We start from the raw sequence: 25794 nt of genomic DNA, 5'->3' as shown, positions 1-25794 counted from the left end.
AATTTTATTAAAAGTATTTTTTTTTTTTACATGATTGTGTGTTTCAAACATTTTTTTATATTCATGATATCTACTAGAACCCTGTTCGGACATATTTCTGTAAGTTACAGGTCTGCAATTTAAAAAAAAAATTTCATGAAAAACTGTTAACGCTTTTGGAACAGAAATCTAGACCTCAGGTGGTTAATATTATTATTATTATTAATATTATTAATAAACAGGATTTATATAGTGCCAACATATTACGCAGCGCTGTACATTAAATAGGGGTTACAAATGACACACTAATACAGACAGTGATACAGGAGGAGAGAACCCTGCCCGGAAGAGCTTACAATCTAGTAGAATTCCTTCTGGAGTGCAAAACTGTAAGCAGCATACACAATTCAGGCAAAACTTTCTATTACTATATCTGCACCTCTTTCTCATTAACTAGAGACAGCAGCAGATCATTTGGAGGTTAATTTTGCTCAGATGTAGGTCCTAAAACCCCACTAAGGGTTTTTTTTTTGGTCCCCTTCTTTTACTGAGTTATGTGGCTCCTTACCTCTAAAGCTGCATACACACATACAATTATTGTCGTTGGAAAGGATCTTTCACGATCCTTGCGATCCTACGACTAAGGACTACATGATGCATGAACGACTGCTGTATATACATTCTGCTCTATGGAGAGGGGAGGGGGAGAACGACCGAGCGGCCCGCTGCTGCATGCTCTCCCCCTTCCCTTGCATTAGAATTTTTCGTCGTCCATCGTCTGTGGATCCGCCAGGACGGTTGTTCGGATGATGACGACGGGCACTGTACACACGCCAGATTACTGTCCCATATTGGGCGAGAACTATTGGACGTGTGTACGTAGCTTTAGGAAGGTGATTGATTAACACATTTCATAATTTTTGAAGCTGTATGCTTGGGCTTTTCTGGCCACAGTTAATGCTAAATGAAGGTTTATGTCCAATATAATGCCAATAAACTTTGGTTTTGTGTACTTATTTTAAGTTGTTTTCACATGATGCTACTGTTTCATGCTTTTTATAGTGTATATATAAACAGTTAGGTCCATTGTATGTGGAAGATTGTGCTGTGAACAGACAACATGCGGTCAGAGGAGCTCTCCATGCAGGTGAAACAAGCCATCCTTAAGCCATCCAACACTCTCCAGGAAGTAGGCGTATCGATATCCAAGTCTACCATAAAGAGAAGACTGCATGAAAGTAAAGCTGTGTACACACGGCAAATTTTTCTCGCCCGATAATCGGTATCGGCCAATTATCGGGCGAAAATCTGCCGTGTGTACAGTCGGTCGTCGTCCATCGTCCGACGACCGTCCTGGCGGATCCATGGACGATGGACGACGACCGATCCTAATGAAAGGGAAGGGGGAGGGCGCGCAGCAGGGTGCCGCTCCGTCGCTCTCCCCCTCCCCTCTCCATAGAGCATGAACGGTGCTGTATGTACAGCATCGTTCATGCATCGTGCAGTCTTTTCTCGTTGGAAAGGATCGTGAAAGATCCTTTCCAACGAGAAAAATTGCAGGTGTGTACGCAGCTTAAATACAGAGGGTGCACTGCAAGGTGCAAGCCCTTCATTAGCCTCAAGAATAGAAAGGCTAGATTGGACTTTGCTCAAAAACATCTAAAAAAGCCAGCACAGGTCTGATAAAACATTCTTTGTACAGATGAAACCAAGATCAACCTTTACCAGAATGATGGCAAGAAAAAAGTATGGAGAAGGCATGGAACAGCTCATGATCCAAAGCATACCACTTCATCTGTAAAACATGGCGGAGGCAGTGTGATGGCTTGGGCGTGCATGGCTGCCAGTGGCACTGGGACACTAGTGTTTATCCATGATGTGACACAGGACAGAAGCAGCCGAATGAATTCTGAGGTGCATTAAAAAGAAGGAAACCCAGCATCTGGTGATGTCCATGAGTTCAAGACTACAGGCTGTCATTGCCAGCAAAGGGTCTTCAACCAAGTATTAGAATGAACATTTTTTTTTCAGCTTTTTTAATTTGTCCAATTACTTTTGAGTGTCTGAAATGAAGTGATTGTGTTAAAAAAATATTTAGTTCCTCACATTTTATGCAATCTTTTTGTTCAACCCACTGAATTAAAGCTGAAAGTTTGCAGTTCAACTGCATCTGAGTTGTTTAATTTAAAATAATTGTGGTAATGTACAGAACCAAAATTAGGAAAAGGTTGTCTCTGTCCTAACTGTGTATAGTGAATATAGTGTATATAGTGAATATAGTGTAAAAGTTTGTATAGTGTATAAGTGTATATAGTGTGTATAGTGTATATAGAATATAAGTGTATATAGTGTATATGGTGTGTATATGTAAATATAGTGTATATGCTATATAGTATATAGGTGTATATAATGTATATAGTGTGTATAGGTGTATATAGTATATAGTGTATAAGTGTATATAGTGTGTATAGTTTATGTAGTGTGTATAGTGTGTATAGGTGTATATAGTGTATATGAAAATATAGTGTATATGGTGTATAGTATATAGTGTATATAGTGTATATAAGTGTATATAGTGTATATATAGTGAATATGGTGTATATAGTGAATAAAGTGTATATGGTGTGTATAGGGTGTATTTAGTATATAGTGTGTATAGGTGTATACAGTATATCGGTGTATATAGTGAATATGGTGTATTATTATTATTATTAAACAGGATTTATATAGCGCCAACATATTACGCAGCGCTGTACATTAAATAGGGATATAGTGAATACAGTGTATATGGTGTGTATAGGGTGTATATAGTGTATATAGAATATAGTGTGTATAGGTGTATTTAGTGTATATGGTGTATAGTATATAGGGTATATATAGTGTATATAGTGAATATAGTGTATATAGTATATATATAGTGAATAAGTCTGCAGCCCCTGAGACACTGGCACTGTGATGACAGACAGATGCCCCCATGCTCCCTCTCCAGCTGTTGTCATCCCTCTCCCTCACACACAGGCTCCATTGAGTGGTGAGGTGCAGCCGCTGTGTGTTGGGAACAATCATGGAGCCATAGCTCACCTCTGCTTTTAGCAGTAGAAGGACGTGTGCAGAGAACAAGGCTGATGGTAATGATAGGCAGAGCAGGCAGACTCCGGGGGAGGGCTCTCATACTGGGACTGGGGGGGGGGGGGGGGAGGCTTCCAGCATACTGCGAGCCAGCCTAAGCAGCGCCACCGACACAGCTCCGGGACAACTTCATCCACAGGCTTGGAAAGTTTCAGAGAAATAGACAGGGAACATGTGCCGGGATCAGCCCCAGTGCTGCTGAACTCAGGATACCTAAAACAAAGGACAAAGGTGCAGATCTCTGGAGGAGAGGAATGGATTAGCTGCCTTATACATGGTGCTCCACAATCCTACACTAACCTACACTTCCTGAGACTGGAATAAACAATGGATCATTTCTTTACTGAGGTGAGTAAACAAATGGAACACATGTGTATTGTATTTGTTGATAAATATATGCTTTGTGTTATAAAAGTGTGAATGGAGTGAGCACATGCACACAGATGTGCCCACCTTTACCCATTCACTCTCCTGTATCCTGGACAGAAATACTCCTAATACAGCACAACTATTTCTGAATACTTAGAAGTCTCCTGAACAACCTCCCTCAATTCCTGTCGCCTCTGACTTTCCTGTTTTTCTCTGGAAGGGACGTGATACAGACGGCATTCCCAGATGCTGCACAAAGGACATATAACCTGGACCATCACCCTGTCATTTGTATCAGCGCTGCTTTCATTATATAAATATGCTTTTCAGGAGTTTTATACATTGCACATGTGCGCCTGAGCTGAACATAGCGTGCCATGGTGTATCTTCTTTTTATAGCTTATTCTGGTGTTTTGTTAGTGTCTAATTCTATACACAACAAAACAAAGGCTTGAAACAAGATGATGGCAGGGTGCCTGATTTCTCACACAGGTCTGGTATTTCCTTTAGTTTCCTGTGTGGGGTACCTTGATGGCTGAGGTGAACGTGCAATTCATCCGACTCACACCAGGGAATAATGAGACATACGTCTGGCAAAGTGCTTGGGAAAAAATTTATTATAGATCCTGACAGATGAAAAACTACCTTTGTAATGGGTCGTCCTATCATTTCAATCACTCTTTTACTTACGTTATCCTTGGCTCTCCCAGCAGCAGACCGGTTCCCTTGATGTCTTCACATTGCAGGATTGGTGGTCCTGCATTATGTCAGATGATTTCAGGTCTGTGAATGATGGAGAAATCTTCGAGGGACCGCTTACACAAAAACAAGCATCCAACAGGGAGCCCCATTGCAAGGGTTGGTTTTTATTTTCATCAGAGTTCAGCTTTAAATCTGTCTGTGACTCCACACAGGAAATGGTTAATTGAAGGGATTTACCCTCAATTTTGGTGGTGTAGGCACAACAGAATGAGAGTAGTGGGGCAATCATTTCTCAGGTCAGGAGTAAGTTTCACTAATAAAAATTTCTCCTCCTGTTCTGGTGACAATTCAAAGTTTTTAACCACTTTTTTGTTTCAGTTCACGTGAACCAATAGAGAGAATGATTCTCCTGAGAAACAAATGGCAATAAAAGCAATAAAAAACGAACAGGGTTGGGCTTGGATACAATATATTGCTGAACTCCAGTCACAAAAGTAATTATACACATGCAATTCATCTATGAAAGTTGTTTTACCCGCCAAACATTTGTATTTCTGTCCTAAGATTTTTACAGCTCAGCCACAGAGCCCTATCATGTACGGATCTTTCACTGCTGCAGTTTATTTTTCACTGCAAACAGTGCCTGGCCCTATAGGAGAGTCAGAGGGGTGCTTGACGAATGCCTGCCTAGCACAATCTAGGGCAGGCAGACAATTGGGCACACATTCATACCAAAGTGTGTTGCTTTATCTTTCATTTTGGTGTAACAATGAAAATGAATGGTACTCCAGTGCACTCAATGTTCTCCCCAGCCACTTTTAGCCAGGCGCACCACCTAGCAGTTTTCAGTAACCATCCGGCTGTTTTTAAATAGTTACTGAAAAGTTAAGTCACAATACAGGGTTTGATACCTGCCTACAGTTTCTTTCAACCCTTTTTGAAAAAAATTCTGGGGAGAACGCTGAGTGCACAAATTCACGTAGTATAGAGTCAATTCTGGCTCCAATGGACATGTGAAACCTGTGTTATTTGTATTTGTACCCAAAGCTGATCTGCTGATTCATGGCAGGGATTCCGAAAAAAGAAATCCTGGCATGTACTAAAATGCTTTCTGGACAGCACATATCTGTTAAGAAGATGTTGAATACTTCTTCTACCCCTAGCATCACTGAGTGCTTATGAGTGACTGAGTTGTAGAGCAGTGGTCCCCACCCTTTAGGAGATCGCGGACCACTAAATGCACGGACACCAGAGCCGTCTGTCACTCAAAAGCGGAAGAAACTTCCCCCAGAGTGACGTCATGATGTCAGAACCTTCCCACTCTCCCATCGCAGGTCTGCACAGGTCCTTCTCCTGAACCTGCTGGGGGGTCCACTGGTCCCCCACTGTGGGTTGGAAACCCCTGTTGTAGAGAACTGGTCCCCTGAAGACCACAGAGACTGACACTCCTGTAAGTGTTGGTTACCCATCAGACTTTGGGAATCCAGTTCTCTGTATAATCACAGCATTAGGTGGCACAAGCAGTGTGGATCAAGAGGGGCTGGGGAAACACTTTTGGTCTTCAGTAGAAAAGAGCTCCTCCACAAGAGAAGCACCGAGTATAGTTGGGGGCAGGAGTGCTAAGTATTCATTTGCCTTCTGTTTAACAGGCTTTTTCTGTAACTATTTTTGTACTTGATTGGGTCTCTTTTTAAGACTACATACTAGAACAGATGGGGTCATTTTTCACATTCAGTTTGCTTAAGATCCCAAAGGTTTCTAACATCTTAAAACCTGGATACGTCCTCTACAAAATGCTGATTAGGTAAGATCACCAATGGTGAGAATAGGATCTCCCCACCTCTATTTTCACCAATATGGAGTTACGAGGACTATAAGAATTGCTGGTATATTTCAGCCCACATTTTTACCATCTTAGCAGACCTCATTAGAAATGTTTCTGATCATGGCATTGTTGGTAATAAGTGGATAGTGTATGTTTTTTTAATGAAAGAATCCATTCAGAGTAATATTATCCTGAATTATTTAGGTTGGGAGTGGAATACATATGTGCTGCAGATGCCTGCCAGCTGTAACAAGGTGGCCACACATGTCATATATGTAGAAGGTAACTATACAAAGGCCGGCATTAGTGGTACAAGTAAACCAATCAGTCAGAGTATAGGTGGACTATAATATTCAGCACTTGTAGGTATCATTTTTTGCTATTTACCATATTGTTACCAATGTTTTTGTCTGAGAACTACCTATGTGAAATGAGAACTTCAAGGTCAGCATGTTAATGCAAAACTGAACTGCACCATTCACACAAGCCATGTGATGTGTTATCTCGAGCTGTGTTGAATGGGCTGTTTCATGCTGTCTGTAATGTCTACAGTAAAGAAAAAACCCTATTTTCAGTTACAATAAAAGCCACATTTACAAGAAAACCATATCATGTCATTGGCAAGCTAAATTTGCAAAGCAGGATGTAACAGCACTTTACAGTTTACAACAGTTGGTGAATCAGGAACAAAGGATGAATACTCATCTACGCTCGTCGCACTTTTAAATACAGAGTTTTGATAGGTGCTTGGTCCACCTATACTTTTCTAATAGGGGGTGTTTTGAACCAAATAGTTCAGCACACACCGGTGTTTAGTGTATTAGGCATGAAGTATTTGCATTTCTCTTCAATTCTAGTTCTAGGAGTTCTAGCTCACCTATTCTCACCCATGGCACCACTTCATCAGACGTCTGATAACTGATAAGTGCCGCAGCCAGCATGAAGCTACAGGGAAGTGTTATGGATATGGGATTCTTACTAGTGCAGGGCACTGGGATGATATCTGGAACAAGACACTTCCCTGCAACTTCAGGTGCTGCAAAGCAGTGATCATCAGAGTTCTGACAGAAGCAGGGGGCATGCTGAGCACATTTAATAGAAGGATATATTGGTGAGGGGATACTGGGAGTTTGCTAGGAAAGAAAACATGAATAATGGGGAAAGTCAAGTTTCTAAGGGGGGACATGCACTCTGGGGGTTGCTAAGGTCTCTCAAGTTAATTTTTTTGTGAGGATGCTGGGATGGGGGTGATGTTGCCCTTCTAAAACTTTGCTATAGATCCAGTGATTTCTAGCTTTGTCCCTTGTTGGACATATATATGTGTATATTTCTGTCATATGGCATCTGTTAGTCTTTGATCCTTATTCACATTCAATGCTGCTGGTTTAATTTTTTTCTTTGACTCGTATTCTTGAATATGCAACTCCAGATCCAAAATCCCACCCATGCTCGTGAAACTTAGTCCTACTCCACAAGCCAGTAAGTTCTGGCTGATATGATCCAAGGACAATATAAGAAATGAGCGGGACAGCTTGGCAGCCTGCAGAAAGCCTAATTTGTTTCCAAAACACTTTGTACTTGGTTTTTGTCTGCAAAATCAGACAGAAGTCCATAGCTGTGGTGATATGTTTATAATGACTGAAATGTAATATACCTAGATACTCATACAAAAGAATATTGAAGGAATAATAATCCAAACATCAAAACTTTTATAAATGATGCCCAGGATCTCTATTTAACACTGTAAGAACTAAATACTAGTATAACCTTTATTTTTATACCATAGACTAGAAAGTAGTTTCATGTAGATTGGCTTTTCATGTCATGATTTTTATGTGTGCATAATGAAGAGAACATTATTAAATAATTGTGCATTTTGGTATTTTCTAAAACTTTCCATTGAACTCGTTTGATATAAATATATAAAACTACAGCCAATTGAGGGTTGAGTTGGGAGGACCCTGGAAGGTTTTATTGTTGTCTGGGTTCCCATTTTCTTCCAATCTAGGATTTTGCCACTTTATCACTGTATCAGTGCACACAAATACTTGTTGACGCGCAAGAAACACACTTAACTTTTAATTTTCTCATTGTGAGTTGACAACATATAGCATGTTTGTGAACTGAATAGTGGTAGCCCTACCCAATTATGTTTAACAAAACTACTGACACTCTCCCACTGTCCTAATCTGTACAGGTAAAAACCTGTATAGGTAATATTTGTTCTTTAGTTTGAAAACAAAAAGACTAATAAATTTCCTTAAGGTAACCCAGGAACTGCACCACAGGACATTTAACAAACAAAAACAGAAATGTATTGTTAGGGCTTGCGTGCACTTGTTTAAACCAGGATTTCTCAACCAGGCTTCTGTGGAACCTTAGGGTTTCTCTAGAGTTTTTTCAGGGGTTTCTTGAGCAATAAGCAATTTGTGACTCTTGGGTCAGTTTAAGTGACCCCAATGATCTTTTTGGCTATATGTAAGGGTGACATTCTACCCACTGACCAGCAATGTAAGAGTCATTCTTCTATTTGACCACAAGCTTCATATTGTAATATTAGAAGGGGTTCCTTAAGACATGAAAGTTATTTCAAGGGTTCCCCATGTCTAAAAGGTTAGGAAACACTGGTTTAGATTATGGGCTAAATGTTACTTGTGAAACAGACATGTCAGCTTTCCCTCCCAGAAGGAGTCACCTTGAGGTTCATAGGAATGTGTGTTGAGGCCTGGTTTTCAAAAAGGACAAACTGGGGAAGAGTTTTTGCTCACTGAATATAAACAAAATATTGGATTTATAGTGGTAATATTGGATATATAGTAAACCACTCAAGATATAACTAAGTTTTTTTATTTTATAGCTTTATTTCTTCATTTATCTTATGAATCTGTTGGGAAATGTAGGTTCCTAACTTTTTTTTACTGAACTCTTTGAGATTTACGTAACAGTTGTCCTGTTGGTACTAGATGTGCATGATTTGTCTGTCCCTGCTGTTAATAGGATTTACACAACAAAACCATTAATTGATGTGGAATTTGGAGGATTCAGAGCCAGGGAGCTGAGGAGATTTCACCCCCCCCCCCCCTAAATTCATGTTCTGCCATTTGTTTGTGCACAGCATCTTGCCAGATTAGGGCATGTGGCTCTATTAGTAAATCAAATTATGTGAGGAAGGAATTAAGGTTTGGCAACTCTGCTTAGTTTTAGGCAACCCTGCAGCTAGACATGATATGACAGTACCTGCTTTGACTATTTTTATGAACTGCCGTGGCAGCTGACCACTGGAAGAACATGTAAATAGACCTGCTTCATTTATTATGATCTGCAAACTTTGCATACTTCTGCCTGTGCCTGTCTTATCCCTAAGCCACCTTTGTAAGGTTCTGGAGCACATACCGTGTCATAAGTGCATAATAAATGTGCAACAATTATCTTTCTATTGTATTTCCTTATAGAAGCATATTGATGTCTAGGTGATTTTGGATAATAGAAGTGGGTACACAATAGTGTGAAATGATTACATGTCTAATTTAGGCTCATTGACAAAAGCTGTGTTAGTTAAAGATTAGTGTACAAAAGGCATAGTTTGTTGTACATTCCCTCATACCATGACATAAATGAACCATGCCTTTTGTTTATTACAGACAATTCCCATTGAGTTACTATACTGATATATTTAACAAATCTTGTATACAGATCACCTGCCTATTGTTAGCTTAGTATGGAGGCACAGGTGAGACACATCCTCAGTGTTTGTATATGCATGAAAGTAAAGCTTTGTATACAATGTGTAATTCATTTGTTGAATTGCCTTGCTTGTTTTTAATCTCTTGTGTATGAGCTTTCAAGATCAAAAAGCACCTTTAATATTGGAGAAACTTTACTGGGGGAAGGAACATGTTTTATCCTTTATTGAACAAGTAAACTTGAAAGATCTGCTAATGATTAACCAGGCATAGGAGGTTGAAGCAATAAAGCTTTGGGATCCAGCCACAGCTTTCTGACTTGCTCCACTTGTTACCACTTGCTTTTTTTCAAACAGGACTGTCATGTCACTAACAGTCAGTGGAAATTTGCTGACTACTACTGATTCACCTCAGCCAGCAAACCAGGAAATCCTAGAAGCCTAGACTTTGTTTTATGACTTACTATGCACTGTGTAACTGAGACGATATGCTGTAAAACTTTCTGTTTCGGAAGGAGCATATATTCTATGTCTCTTTTGAAACAAGTGAACATTCCATTGGAGTTTTTTTTTTTTTTGCTTATGGTGTCCATAGATGGGAAGATGTCTGACCAAGAAGAAGTGGTAGCAGCCAATACTCATCCCTTGTGTCAATCAGCCAACAAGCAGATTTGACATTTGAATATTTTATGCTCTTGTCTCAGGAAAGGAAAGGATTGACAGGTTTCTACAAATTATATAATAATCGGGAACAATATTTAAACTTCTTAATCTTTGAGCAACAAGCACAACTGGAAGTCAAATCAGCACTAATTCAAGATGTCCATGGCTACTTTTAAAGCACGCTTAGATGTCTTTGCTGGGTGAACAACATAATAATGGGATTGCATTATGTTGTTCACCAAGCTAAGTACATACTTACTTTGAAACTCATCTTGCAGATTGAATGTTAGTAAAAACATTGAAATTTTATTCACATATTTATGTACAAAATAAGATTTATGCAAATACATTATTGGGTGTTCAGAGAGAACAAGCGAAAAGATTCAGCCTATTCCTCATATGATTTTACTTAGCTTAACTACCCAACCCTGGTAAATGCTTATACACAAGACAGAGTGTAACTAAAGTAGGTAGTGGGACCATATCTAATTTGGTGATCCTTAAACTTTGGATAGTCTTTCCAGACTGGAAATACCAATTGCACTTCAGTCAAAGAAATGATGTTCTTTTTTTCGGACGGGTGGGGGTCATCTCCTAATAAACCAGAAATGGCTTCAACTCAAGCAAGGTATTCTGTTTTGTCTGCATGGCTTTAGGAGGTACTGTATATACATGAACACCACCAAAATTACCAAAAACCACTAATAAAAGCAGCGTTCGCCTTTCCTGAAATCAGTGCTCTCTGTATAACTGGAAGTTACATAGTTGATGCAGCCTTTGTAACAGTTGTTGTTTCAAGAGGTGTGTCAGCAGATAGGACTATTATATGGGAAATGTTTAGACACTCTTTGAAGTATTTTAAGGTACTGGTAAACCTGAACTGCAGCTTGGTAAACATGTCCTTATAGAATTGCTATTAAATGAGTCAGTTTTGACATGACAGCCACTGCTGATTTCAGATCTCAAGTAGGGTTGTCAACTGCAAGGAGAAAGTACTGACGGTGTTTCAAAGTGAAATGTGCATGTATTGGAGAGTACATAGTAATAAAAAAGTGTTTTGATATTTTTGTAAATTATGTTTTATGTGTTAATTTAATAATTATTTATTTCTATAAAATATGAACTTCAGGGCATGCCCACTGGTTTAATTAAACAGCTCTCTATGGAACATCACACTAAACTCTACCAACACTGCACTACCAACTGCATTTTATAAGTTATTCATGAACTAGGCTGCACTCAGAAGTCAGTACAGTAATCAAGTGTGTTGTTAAGAAATGTTCATGACATGCTTGAAGTGACTTATAAAATTATTGTTCTGTACAGTAGTGTTTAGTTTAATTATAGGTACGTTATATTCTAATTCAAATCTTGATGATTTTCTAATGGGCTTTGGTAGGCAGATGTGTCTATGAGAATTAGTGGTTGGGAGGTACCACTGGAACTGAGATCTGCCATGATACTCACCAAGAGATGTATGGTGGGTATGTTCAGTACCTCAGATCCTTTGCAATTCTAAATTGCATGGAGAGGCGTGCTTTTAGGTAGAATCCCCAACAAACATGGACAACAGTGGAACTCCAGGCTGGCTGCAAAATAAATATTGTAGGTCTATTAATTCTTCTGGCACATAGTAGATATCTGGATTGTTTATTCTAAGGGGGCTCTGTTGGAATGTATCACTTTATTCCAAGGTTCTGCAGACTTCCATCTCACCAGTAAAGCTGCGTACGCAATTTTTGTCGTTGGAAAGGATCTTTCACGATCCTTTCCAACGACAAGGGACTGCACGATGCATGAACGGTGCTGTACATACAGCACCGTTCATGCTCTATGATGAGGGGAGGGGGAGAGCGACGGAGCGGCACCCTGCTGCGCGCTCTCCCCCTTCCCTTTCATTAGGATCGGTCGTCGTCCATCGTCCGTGGATCCGGCAGGTCGGTCGTTCGGACGATGGACGACACCGACTGTACACACGGCAGATTTTCGCCCGACATTTGGGCGATGCCGATTATCGGGCGATAAAAATCTGCCGTGTGTACGTAGCTTTACAGGGCTAGACCAGCAGTATTTCCTTGTATTTGGTGATAGGGAGATAAAGGAGGCTGGAGGATTAGCTACCATAGTGCCAAAGTGTAGGGCAAGCAATTGTCTCTATCACACACCCCTGGTCAAAACAAATGTTTAAACAATAATATATATATATATATATATATATATATATATATATATATATGCAATGGAATAATATTTATTTTTGCAACATGTCTGTAATTGTACTTTAAAGCCACCAAAACAGCACAACAGGTAGACAACTAGCAATTTCTAATATTGAGATGTATTTTTCTAAAAAGTATCTTTACCTAATTTTCTCTTCTCTTGCCCCTCACCCACTGCAGTTGTACTCATATCCCTTACCATAAATAAACATCTGTCCCAGAAGGGCTTTCCAATTACTTACAATTACCTCTGAAGATTCCCGTCTCAGGCAGGATAAGTTGTTTGGGTTTGAAAGCTAGTTTTGTGTGCGTTGAAAACAAATTCATGCAACCTTCACAAGTCATGTGGTAGTAATTTCATACACAATATCCAATGTGAAAGGAGCTGGCATGCTACATTTGATTTATATAAGGTTTTGCCAATGAACACAGTTGATGCAGTTAAAACTTACTGCATACACCAGTTTGGATGTATAGCTGATATCTGTCCACTTACATAGATACCTAATGTTGTTGCCATTTAAAAAGAGTCCAGTTGTTATTAAAAAGCACAGAACACCAGCAATGTGTGTGCTTTGCATCATATCTGAAATTCAGAATGAGGGATACTCTGAGTGGACCATGCCACGTAGTGAATTCTTAATATAGAAGCCAAGCCATAATTTTATATCGCGTTTCTGCTAGGATCATCCAGCTTTGGGAAGACAAAGCAGGGACATAAGCTGTATCAACTAGATGTGATTGGATATATTTGTGTTATGGTTCATCTTGATTATTTTTATATTGTGTAATCAGTGATTTTTTCATATTTCTTTATTATTGGGACAAACAGATGTTTTGAAACATGATGATTTGTAACCATTGTTCTGAAATCCCTGTTAGAATAATTTTGCTTTAAAGTTACCAAACGTTAAAATGGTCTTTTCTATTTTATTTATTAAATAGGCAAACATTTTGATTGTTACCAGACTATGAACGTATAATTAACCTCTAGCTGATTTTAAAAGTATTTTTCCCTTTTTTTCACATTATATGCACCATACAGATATGATTAATACATGTCTGGCAACATCTAACTATCTCAAAAAAGTATATATTTTTTTAATAAATATGTTAAAAAAAAGGAAAAGCACCATGATTTCTATTGTTATTATTGGGGTTATTTTGTTTGATAATCCAGTAGTCAAAGATTTTATATTTGACTCTATTTGGGTACAGACACAAACTGACTGAGGTCCAGCAGCCCAGTATGAAATCCGTACCCAAATCCATCTTTATGGTGTCATTTAATTCCTTAATGATCATTTATCATCAACATTCACTCTATACATGATTTTAGATCTAAAACGCTCTTGTATGCTCTTATACAACCTGGTCTTTTTCCGACATAAATGAACAGTTATGAGACGCTTTCTTTTATGTCAGGTTAGCAGAAGACATGGTCAGAATACTTTTTTATGCATAGCTGAGCTGAGTTTTGGTAAGAAGTTACAAATTCGTCATTATAAGCGTCAATATATGACAAATTAATTATAATTCGTCATATATTATATTGTTTATACCTAAAGCTAATCTCTAGAATAAATTTGTTCTCCCTTCTACACCTGGCTCTCACTTTCTTCCTTGCACATCCCTGGCACTAAAAAAACCTAAAAATGTCCATGTTACTGCCCATGTAAAGTAAAGCCCATCAGCCAATAAATAATATGAATTTTTTAAATCATTGTTACCAGTGTGATTCTGGTTCTATATGTGTGCAGTAAAATGCCCTAAACTTGTTAGGCCATGAGGACAATTTGACCTGCCTTTCTCCTGCATCTTTGTACCTTTACTTGTGAAGAGTCTTAGCTCAGATGTATTGTGTTTGTTGACAGCTCTGTAATCTTTCCCTAACTACCACTAGATTTTCTAGGATAGGTTGTATGAGGATTTTGTGTCAAAACCTTATAATTACATGAAACATTGTCTTGTCACCATGCATGTCAATATTATAAGACAGGTACTTGAATGATATGAAGTGGTATCCCAAAATGTTCTCCTGTAAAAAGTTAATTGTGTAGTTTTTAAATAAATTGTTTTCACTTTTTAGTCAACTACTACATTCATGAAATAATTTACATTTAAACAATATGGAGATTTTCACATTCCCAAAAAGATAATTTGTGATCAATATCACACATTTTCATGACTCAGAAATGTTTGTTAGTAATTGTTGCCTTGTGCACACTGCCATTGTTTCTTAAGTACTGCTTACATTTTTGTTTTGTCAGATGAAAAATTGTACCGTGTTTAGCCAGTTTAATTTATGTGTTTGTTGTACAAGTAACATCATCTAGAAAACTATAAAATTGTCCATAACAGAGCATTGTGAAAAGGGACCGATTCTTTTGTCCATTATGGCAAAATGTTATACAAGTCATTAACGGCCAGCCTTCTTTATGGTTGATAGCGTCATGTCAATATGTAGGTAAGCAAAATTATTAATATGTTAATTCTGCCACTACATTTAACACTCCTAACAATTATAACATGTAAGAATATAGAAATCACGGCACATTTAAGATAGGCCTTGTTGTGTCTATATAACTTGTTGCATTGTTTTAAAACACTTATACATACAACTGTTCGCTGTAAAATGTACAAAGGACCTCAAAATTATACACACTTCCTATGTGATTACTATATTCCTAAATCTTTTTTTAATGTTTTGAGTGTTACTGCCAGAGCTTGTAAACCTGCTTGGAATAAAGGCCTCATTTATGCTTTTTTGTTGTTGTGACACACCCGGTCCTGAAACACAGTTTTGCCGACCATGTGGCAAATTAAATTCCTATTCATCTCTGCCCTCTGCCCACCCAGACTTCCTAATGACTAAGAGTTATATTTTTAACTACTAGCAGTTACTGTTGCCAGACAGACATAAATTGTTTCTCCTTTTTTAATGGGCTGGTTTGCTAATATTAAATTTCTGCCTTTAGCAATTTTAGGTTTCTGCTTTTCAAAACCTGGTTTCTGATTTACTAGTTTGTGGGATGGTAATGTTTAAAATGAGCTTTATAGAGAGCAGATTTTTTTTTTTTTTTTTTTTTTTTTTTTTTTTTTTTAGTACATTGTTCTTTCGCAACTACTGACCCAATATTTCTGAACTACAGATATATACAAATCACCAGGGAACAGGGATACCTCTAGCTTTTTTTATTTACTTTTTCCATGTTAAGAGGAAAAAATAGCCATCTTGTCATGTATGAATATTGACTACCTGCAGGGTTGGCTCAGGCTGACACCTGAATGTGTAATCAAAGGTCATAGATGAGAAAGAATGGGATTTGAAGTCATAATTACATCTTTTAATGTGCATATGTTATTCTCAAACCATTATCTCACCTGTTGCATAAATAATCAATTCGATATTAGGTTATGGAAAAGAAGAACAAGGAATCTTTTAATTTTTTTTTTTTTACAGAGCTTTTTACCATTGTTTGTTATGCCCCTACAAACAGTTTTATACATGCTAAAGCACAGGGGCCAAGCCTTTGATCAGAGGACATGGTTCATAGGGCATAACACATCTAAAACATTGGCTACCACAAGCATTGATGAGGAATAAACACATAATCCCATACATTTGCAGACCATAGGCTAAAAATATAATAGAATCCTTGTTTTAAAAGAATAAAGTTGACTTTTGCTTGAGTTTGGAAAATAACAGACACATGACTAAAATAAAGACCCTTATTGTTGTGTTAAAGCCTTGTGAATTGAGCTGTATGTACAAAGTCTTTTTTTTAATGGTTGTTAGTAACAATCTAATTTTAAAGTGGTAAAAAACTGCAATACTCCTTCTGTCGCAGGGCATCTTCTTCTCTTCCTGTAGAGCAGGGGTCCCCAACCCCTGGTCCGCTGCCCACTAGTCTGTGAGTCTGACAGCTGGGCCACGAGAGCTCGAAGACCTGCGGTCCCCAACCTGGCGGGGCACACCGGCCAGAACCACGGACCTTGTCTCCCATATGCTTTGCAGGCTCAGGGCGATGGACGGGTTGTGTCTCTGGACACAACCCACCCACTCTCCCATCACAGGCTCATGACGTCACTCTGGAGAAAGTTTCTTCCCCTTTGATTGACATACGGCGGCTCCCTGCGCATGTGCGACCCAGAGTCTGTAAACGTAGTGGTCCAAAAGGTTGGTGACCACTATCTTTGGCAATCTTCATTCTCGGGCCAGGATGATCCTTACCTGTCTGATCATGTATTTTTAAATTGTGAACTTTAGTTCCGCTTTAGGCAGCACTTCACCTATAAAATCATTTTGCCAACAGATATTTATTTTAGATTTTCACAGAGCTATTATTCATATTCATCTATAAGTAAAACTAAATAATATCTCAGTATTGTTTCTACCTTCTGACTTTAGGTGCTTATCTTTGTCATCAACTTGTTTTACCATGTACCTGGCCTAAAACATTCACTGATTCACTGGTGTGCATACCAAATATAATTAGACATTGTATTCTTTGTGCATCCGTATGTCAAAATGATGGGTGTTATCACCAGGCAGTCTGCTTGCTCTTTGACATTTGGTGACACAACAATTAGTAATGAATGACTTGTAAGCATTTGCAAATCATTTTAGCCTCAGGTAGCCCATGGCAGTAGTTCTATCAGTCATCACTTATGAAGGGTGTGGTGTGAATTAGTTTTGTGTTACTGACTTACACAATCAGATTTATATTTAAATGACTCGGTGGGTGTCATCAGTTTTTGAAAAGCTCATGAAAGATAAGAAAGGTTACCTACTTTTGTACCACGTGTAGATACTTCTTTACATTACTAACGAGTTACTAACCAACTATTCCAATATGAGAACTTGTTTCTGTCTAAAAAGAACACCCTAGGTTATCTATTCTGGGAGAAATCAAGTTAGCAGGTTTTGTGATATTAGTATTGTTTACATCAATTGTTGTATTTGTTTATGTTAAGGGAAATTATTATCACAGTATTGCAGTCCAGACATGTATTCTTTTACAAGCTACCATATTGACATTTATGCATTCATTGCACAAACAATAGGTTCTTCCTCTAAAATTCAGGCTTGGATTGTCTGGTAACATACATATGGAGATTTGTTCCCCAGTCCTACATTTTTACTCTTTTTATTGCCTATTGTAAGATGTCCATGAATACTAAAGGTACATGTCATGACAAACACATTAAATAGATCTGCGTAGGTCATGCACATTTTCTCTGTGTTTTATCCCCTAAAATTCTGCATGAAATGACCTTTCTGAAACCCAGTGTTCTCCTAAATTCCTGTTTAGACTGGCAACACATTGCCTTTGCTACACTGAAATCCTAACCAGTGTTGGTCCAACTCTAATGGACTACATCACTCTTATCCCACCCCTTGGTGTCCCACTCCACATACATATGTGCATTTCTTCTTTCACAAAACAATTCTGCTGCCTTGACTCCCAAGGTCCTGCTTGTACATACAAGTGTATGGAAAAAGTTTTTTGGGTTTGCCTACACTGATAGATATTGACCTACTAGTAGCTGCACCAATCATTTATAGGCCTAGTGATAGAATCATAGGAATTAATACTGGCTGTTTTGTGCTATACAAACAAAGTAAAGGAAAAAAAAATGTTTGGACATGCTCCAGATGGGAGTTTGAAGGAATTATCTATAGCACCCATGTATGCACACCTGGGCAGTACTGTAAAAATTATTTCAAAGAGTTAGTGGCTTAAGTCCTTGAATTATTTTTCTAGGATGCCCGCAAAAAGAAATGAAAAAGTTGTGAATTATTTAGGTCTTTTTTGAGAACTGATAGTGATAATTTTCAATCATGAAGCCTAAAAAATGCAATGGTAGGTTTTATGTAAAACATAGATACATTTATCAGTGTGTTTTCTGAGTTTTATTTTGCTTAGATAAAGTACTCTCTCTCTCCGTGTGTGGAAGTTTTACACATGACTAAGCCTTGTCCTATGTCATTACTATCGCTTTGATATTATCTATTACACGGTAACCTTTGTACCCAACTTGCAGCCTGTAAATTTATTCTCTGTATGGGATTGGTAGGTTTTAATGTTTGTGGGAGGCACCTGAGATATGTATTCTTTTCAAATGTTAACCGCTCTTACTGAATGGAAAGTATAATACTGACTCTTCATTGTCTCAATTTACCTGGTAACTGCCTTAACAAAATTATTTAATTTTCTAAGCTATTGTGCCATATAGAGGATAATCTATTGAAGTGTACTATTTGACTTCAATCCCCAATATTTAATGAAAAAACGTTAGGGAGCTATACCTGTGGAGTTTACTTACCAGTTTATTTATCAGTTCTTTCCTCATTGTCTGTGATCAGAAAAGGATGGAGGAAGGAGCAGTGGACATATTTCGTTCCTGTCTTCCTGTACATTGCACTGGCCACCAATAGTGCTTAGACATAAATAATATTTCAATAATACAAACTTCACGTGGCAGGTATTCCTGTCCATCATATGAGCTAATTTGAACTCTTGCAGTCACCACAGTGATACATTTAGAAGTCACACATCTTTTGCAGCTCAGTAGGGTAATGTAGGTTGTTAATGTAAATTATCAACCTGTTTAGGCCTAAGATTGGATTAAATAATCTAAAAATGGTATCCCATGACATTTCTCAATGAAAGGAAATCATTGCAAAAAAGCACATATTTGAATAGCCCTTCAGCTGTAATAGCCCTTTATGGTGTCATGTCATGTTGTACTTTTTGTGGTCTTGTGTGTTTAGTTCTGACTAAAACTGAAGTCGGACTGAAGTCCTTTGTTACAGAATGGACAGGCCATGTTCCTTCCACAATAAAAAAACCCTACCTGCCTAGCCTTCTAGTGGGCGGAAGCTCAGTCAGTCCTGACAGCCCCAATGGTGCATCCTGGCATCATGATCTGAGCTGCGCATACATGTGCAACTTTTATTGCAAATCGGACATCAACTTTTCCTTTCTGCAATGAAGACCTGTTTAATTGCAAATTTATTTGTGGAACTATAGTTTCGCTATAATGCATGTGGTGGCTTCTATCAGTGGACTACCATGTAAGTCACACTCAATGATGCAAGAGCTGGGTTAATAATATAGCATTGTTGAAGTTTAGATATACAATAACCCGAGCTGAACAGCAGTGGCAGGATTAGGATAAGCCTTCTCTCTCTCTGATGTCTTTATAAAAAACATTTCTTTGCTTTATGTACAGAATAAATAAGGAATTTCCATGTGGCACAAGACCAGTAATATAATATAAGGACAAAAGCACTTGCAGCTGTTAAACAGGACTGGTAGAATCTGTAGTACTTGTTAATCAAGTTCTCTATCCAAACACTAATCCCATATAGTTTAGAAACAATTTATGAGTGTTTATTAGAGAAAGTCAGTTTTACCTAAGGCTTTTCTAACCAAGTACAGTTTGTTGGAGTCTTGATAATTGCTTTAACGCAGCTTTAGCAGTTGTTGGCTTTCATGGGGTCTCTGTCACCCCATCTGACCTACAATTCTGGTTCAGTTATTTGCATAACATTTTTAGGATGTTTTTTTTATCTGTTTTATATTGAGAAGGGAAAAATATGAATATTTAAAGAGACCCTGTTACCAGAGCATTCATTTCAGCAAGAATAAATTCATGTTCAAAACAGCTCATATCAATTAGCAGAGTGGAATGTTGCATCTGCACCACCGGCTACATAAATGAAATAAAGTCCAAGAACCTTAAGCAAGACAAATAATTATGTGTTGTCTTTTAATTATACTTGTGATTTACCTGATTACTTCTGAGGAGATTATATTACAACACTGACCTGAAAACAAAAAAAGGCTTCAGTCACTATGTTTATCTAACAATTCTCAAATTTCCAATTAGACTTTACTCCTGTCTTTGTTTGATGGGACTGCAGAGGTAACTTGAAGTGGACAGGACTGCACAGATTTTTTATTTTTACTCAGGTTTACTAGCTTGGTAATTTCTGAAAGACTACCAGGTGTCAGCTTTCTGAACATAACACAGTAGAAATCTATATTAACCAGTCCGGAAGTAATACTTCTCTGATTTGGTTGTGTATTATATTTATTGATATTACTTGAGGCTACACATTTGTCCTTTGCCATCATGGTCACATATACATCTATTCATCAGTTTGTCAAAATGTGATGAATATTTTTTTATGTAAATTTTTATTTGCTAAATAAAAGTGTTAAAAACAAATATAAAATCTTCTTATATGATTTTATAAAATAGTCAATATTGTAATTTTACCAAAATAAAGCATGCATTGTGCATGCATTGCTTTGTAACTGTATGATCTGTATGGTACACAGCAGTTTTATCTTCTCCATGCTTTTAGCAGTCTGCACCAATACAACAATGTTTATATTCAAATTCAAATTGTGCAATAAAAGGCGAGTCTACGGTACGCCGTTACCTGCAGCTTAATCATTGTTGGGAAGCTTATCAGCACTCGTCACACCTGGCTTCTGGGACGCTGCTCTGCAACAGCTTGTGGGCTTGCACTATGCTTTTAGTCAATGTTATGAATCAGATTACAAGGTAATAAAAAACCTCAGCAGTACAGTGTATCCCAGGGATTCATGACACATGAACATTCATTTTAGGTGAAAATCCAGTGTTTGTACCACGGTTCTCCAGTGTCGTTTAGTGATCTGTCCTGCGTAATCAGTAAATGACCAAGAGGAACAGTCAATTTCTGTTTTCTAATGGAGAGGATGCAGCATGGTACCTCCCTTTCCAAAAAACAAACAGCGCTGTCTGTACAGTTTGTTCCTATTATCACTGGTAACAATTGCTAATGATTTATAGGTAAGTATCTGTACACAGTTATGTTGCACTGGTGAATTCATGGTGAAGAAAGCCTTTTTATGTTAACAGGTTTCTTCTTTTGTGCCAAGTCTTTGTGTGTTGCTCTGGTTAATGTTTTACAATGAGGGAGTTTAGGCATACCCTTGTCTCTGTTATACTTTGTCTGTATAAAGAATACAAATGAACTAAGATTGAGGGCAGCTGTAATAGACAGCCCCAATCAACTTTAACAGATTACCTCTATTTTACATAAAAATTAGCACTTAGCTGTAACAACACGCTTGTGGTACTGGGAAGTCCCCGTGAGATTGATTAAAAAATATTGTTGTCTACACTAACAAAGTATACATGAACTGCAAATGCTCAGTTATTAAGAAACAGTCCATCTGAAAAGATGTGCATTTTATGAACACCAATGTATCCACATACTGTGAGAGCTATAGCATTCAGGTGCAAAAATAGCTGCCATTTTCACACTTTGTTATGAATTCTGGTCTGCCCTCTCTTATGGCTCCAAAGCGACTTGTTTAGTAAGTGTATGTTCATGAATAGTTTTGATTGTTGATAATAAATTTAGTCTAAGTGGATTTTTATTGGTAAAACTGTAAGCATTAAAAAATGTAATTTGTTGAGCAGATGTTGTAGGTGAATTTAAGCTCTGCCTTACCCGAAATCATACCATAGTGGGTATGAAAACCCTTTTTACTTTAATGTGTGCATTGTACTGGACATCAATGCGTGTTAATATACATGCTGATGCATGGTACAACAACATGAACTGGGCACTCTTAAAGCGTACCTAAACTCAGAATTTTCACTTTACATAAAATGGTAGGAACCCTTTTATGAAAGGTAAAAATTCTGGGTTTTTTTTTAGGTGCAACACACTTTAAAAAAAAAAAAAAAAAAGGTGCAGCACTGCCCCCCAATTCTCGGCATTGCGCAGAAGGAGCCTTTTTGCTCAAAGAGAAAAATCTGCCTGTATTCGCAGTGAGATGGGCAATTTTTTTTTTCATCCTACGTCACCCAATCTCTCACCTGGGTCAGGTGACCTAGGATGAAGACCCCAGGAGAGAAGACAAACATCCAGGACGGATGCCAAGACTACACGGGACCCGATGCCGGACATCCCCCGAGTGATCAGACTGCTCTGTGGGATTGAAGGTAAGTGTATTTTTGTTTTGTTCTTGAGTTTTGAGTATAGTTCCTCTTTAACACATTGGGTTTGATTTATTAAAGCTCTCCAAGGCTGGAGAGGATGCATTTTCATCAGTGAAGCTGGGTGATCCAGCAAACCTGGGTCATATTCCTTCCAAGATATTTTCTAGCAAAGTTATTTGCTGGAAAATGTTTTAAATCCATAAGCAGATCCATTCCAAGTTTGCTGAATCACCCAGCTTCACTGATGAAAATGTATCTTCTCCAGTCTTGGAGAGCTTTAAATAATCAGACCCAATGTATGCATTGACCGGTCCACTAGCGTAACACTCTCACCTGGGTTGTGTAACAGTAGATTGTGAAAGATTGTCAACATTCAAGCACATAAGGCAAATTTATTGGTGTAGCAAAATGTTAGGGGTCCCATATTGACCATCATACTTTTTCTGGTGTTATAGAAAACTGAATTTGATTTTGTGCTATTATTCATATATATGTGTATGTGTATATATATATATATATATATATATATATATATAATATATATATATATATATATATATATATATATATATATATATATATATATATATATATATATATATATATATATATATATGTTTGTGCGTGTGTGCATGTGTATATTTATAATTCATGTATTTTTGGTACGTTTAAAACTGTCTTCTAAAATAAATAATATTGAAGCAGTTGGTAGTTTGGTTGGAGCCTGCCAAGTTCTACAGAAGTGCAGCTGTCCTTTAATAACTAAATTTGCCAAATCCAAGGGCAGCTGCAAGTGTCGAATGTATTATACCCTTTAAGGCTATTTCTTTTAGGTTTTCTGTTTGCTGTCAAAGACACTGTATTTTTAAATCAACTGAATCAAACATGTGCACCTATGACTCCAATTATATCAAAATGTTGAACCCCCATTCAAGAGAGTTAAGCTTTGCAAAATACCCTTGCAGACCATTGAATGCTATTTTATCATTATCCTAGTGTTCCTCAGCTCTTTGGAACCACTGATTTGGTATGTTTTGAATCAGTAAAAAAGCTACCTAATTTCCCTTTTGATTTTGTGAACGGTGATGATGCATTCATACAATAAGTCAGACGATTGTTGTACTACTAATATGGCCTTCACAAATCAGGTCTATACCAACGGTGTGCATGCAGTTTGGACGTTATTCTACATATAGTACTGAAATTGAAATATCCTATTTCCCTAGCTTTCTTTATTTTCAAATTGCGATGTTGTTCCAAATTGTTGACCGATATTACAAATGTAAAATAAAATATATAATACTACAGTTATTTTCCATGAATGCTAAAGTATCACGTAACAGCATGTTGACAATATGACCTACGTCATTAAAAGTGAAATGGTTGCTTCTCTTGTTGCATCTTTGTTTGGTGGTTTATTAATAGCAACACAAATACTGAATGCGTAATCACATTTTCCCTTGTACATCCCTGCAGCACATAATGCAATGGCAAAAGGAGGGAAAAAATGTTGGGTTGGGTAATATATTAATGTAAATTCAGACTACTGTAAACCTTTGTAATTTGCAAAGAATATATTTTTAGGATGTTATTAGATGATATTATATTATTAATAATCATAATTTTACTAATAATATAATTATTATTAGATAATATTTGAAGCAGCTGGTGAGTTCACTTTTTACGCCCACTTTAGTTATATTGTATTGTCAAGGAGAATACCTTGCCAGCCTGCAGGGGTAGAAGGTGGAAATAAATGGGGTCAGATGGGTGAGACCTGGACCAGGGAAAAGAAAATTGAAAGGTTCCAATAGTTGAGATTCAGATCAGTAGGGATGCCAGGTTAATAAAATTAACCATTATGTAGTGGTAAAAAGTGGTAAAACAGCATATAGTCCACTTTTGGTTTTGCCAAAAGTTTGTAAAAGAGAAACAGAGATTCCTATATATTTTAAGTGGTTATCTTTAAAACATGTTACAATTCATTTCAAACATGGTAAAATTCATTTCTTAGAGTGAAACTCCAAAATAAGTCAGTAATATCTAACTCTAACTATAAAAGTCATGTACACGTAATCTTCGTGTGCTTAAAGTATCTCTTGCATTGTAGTGATAAGTTAGAAACTTTACCACCATGCAGGAGCCTTCTGTATGAAGATTAATCACCACTGGCCTCTCTCTATGTGTTTGGTGATTAGTCTTTGGCTTTTTCCCCTTCTGTAGTTTTTCAGACAGTTCTGTGCAGCAATGTCAAACTAATTTTACAAAGCAATAAAGAGTTTTAAAAAAACATATACTGCTTACACATTAGGCCTGATTTATTAAAGCTCCCCAAAGCTGGAGAGAATACACTTTAATCAGTGAACCTGGGTGATCCAGCAAACCTGGAATGAATTTCTTAAAGTTTTTGCTATTAGCAAATGTTTTCAATCCTGGACAAGATCCATTCTAGGTTTGCTGGATCACCCAGCTTCCCTGATAAAAGTGTATCCTTTCCAGTGTTGGAGAGCTAATAAATCAGGCCCATTTCTTTTGTTATATTTGTTCCTCTAAATTTGTATAATTATGTAAAATAATATATATATATATTTTTTTTTATGCAGGGAACACAAGTCTGGTTACGAGAAAATGGACAGTACTACCCTAGTTATGTTCAGTCCTGTTCTGGGGGTGTTATTGTATTTAAAACATATTATAATCAGGTAAGTACCTAAAATAATCTACATTATGCCTAATGATGCAAAACTAAATAATCTTTTTTGAAAATAAAGGCTGTAATTTTTGCTGATATATATGTTAACAACACACTGCTATTCATATAGGCAAAGAATAAGTAACTCATAGTAACCATTATAACTTATTTTAGGAATTTGAAATCTGGTTGCTATTGGCTGTTTTACTTTGAAGAGTTCCCTTTTCCACAATTTCTATTCTAGGCTACTTTTAGTGAATCATATGCGTATGTTGACATTTAAAAGAGTGCATAGTGACATTTACAATGATTGTTATTTTATTGCTAACACAGACAGTTACAATAAAGCTACTATATATTATTTACCTTTCTATATAAAAAGTTAAACTACACCAATCCTTAATGTTCTTCAGGACCAGTTCAATATTAAAAAGTTTGACATTATTTTCAGCATTGTAGATGAGCTGCTGTAGTTATTATACATTATGTACAGACATTCAGTGAACTCCGAATTTGTAGA

At 37.3% G+C, this 25794-nt stretch overlaps 1 protein-coding gene across 1 annotated transcript in view; it reads left to right on the top strand.

Annotated features, from left to right (window-relative positions):
* The first annotated feature begins 3198 nt into the window (after positions 1–3198).
* MYO10 (myosin X) overlaps positions 3199–25794 on the top strand; it is a 129087-nt gene continuing 106491 nt past the window's right edge. The window contains exons 1-2 of the mRNA XM_072411863.1: positions 3199–3456; positions 25186–25284. Of these exons, the coding sequence (XP_072267964.1) occupies positions 3436–3456; positions 25186–25284 (120 nt within the window). The 5' untranslated portion in view covers positions 3199–3435. The remainder of the gene's footprint in view (positions 3457–25185; positions 25285–25794) is intronic.

This window comes from Pyxicephalus adspersus, chromosome 5, assembly GCF_032062135.1.
Source record: "Pyxicephalus adspersus chromosome 5, UCB_Pads_2.0, whole genome shotgun sequence".
Taxonomy (NCBI): Eukaryota; Metazoa; Chordata; class Amphibia; order Anura; family Pyxicephalidae; genus Pyxicephalus; species Pyxicephalus adspersus.
The sequence above is the reverse complement of the archived record's forward strand: the minus strand, read 5'-3'. Positions and strand labels throughout refer to the sequence as shown.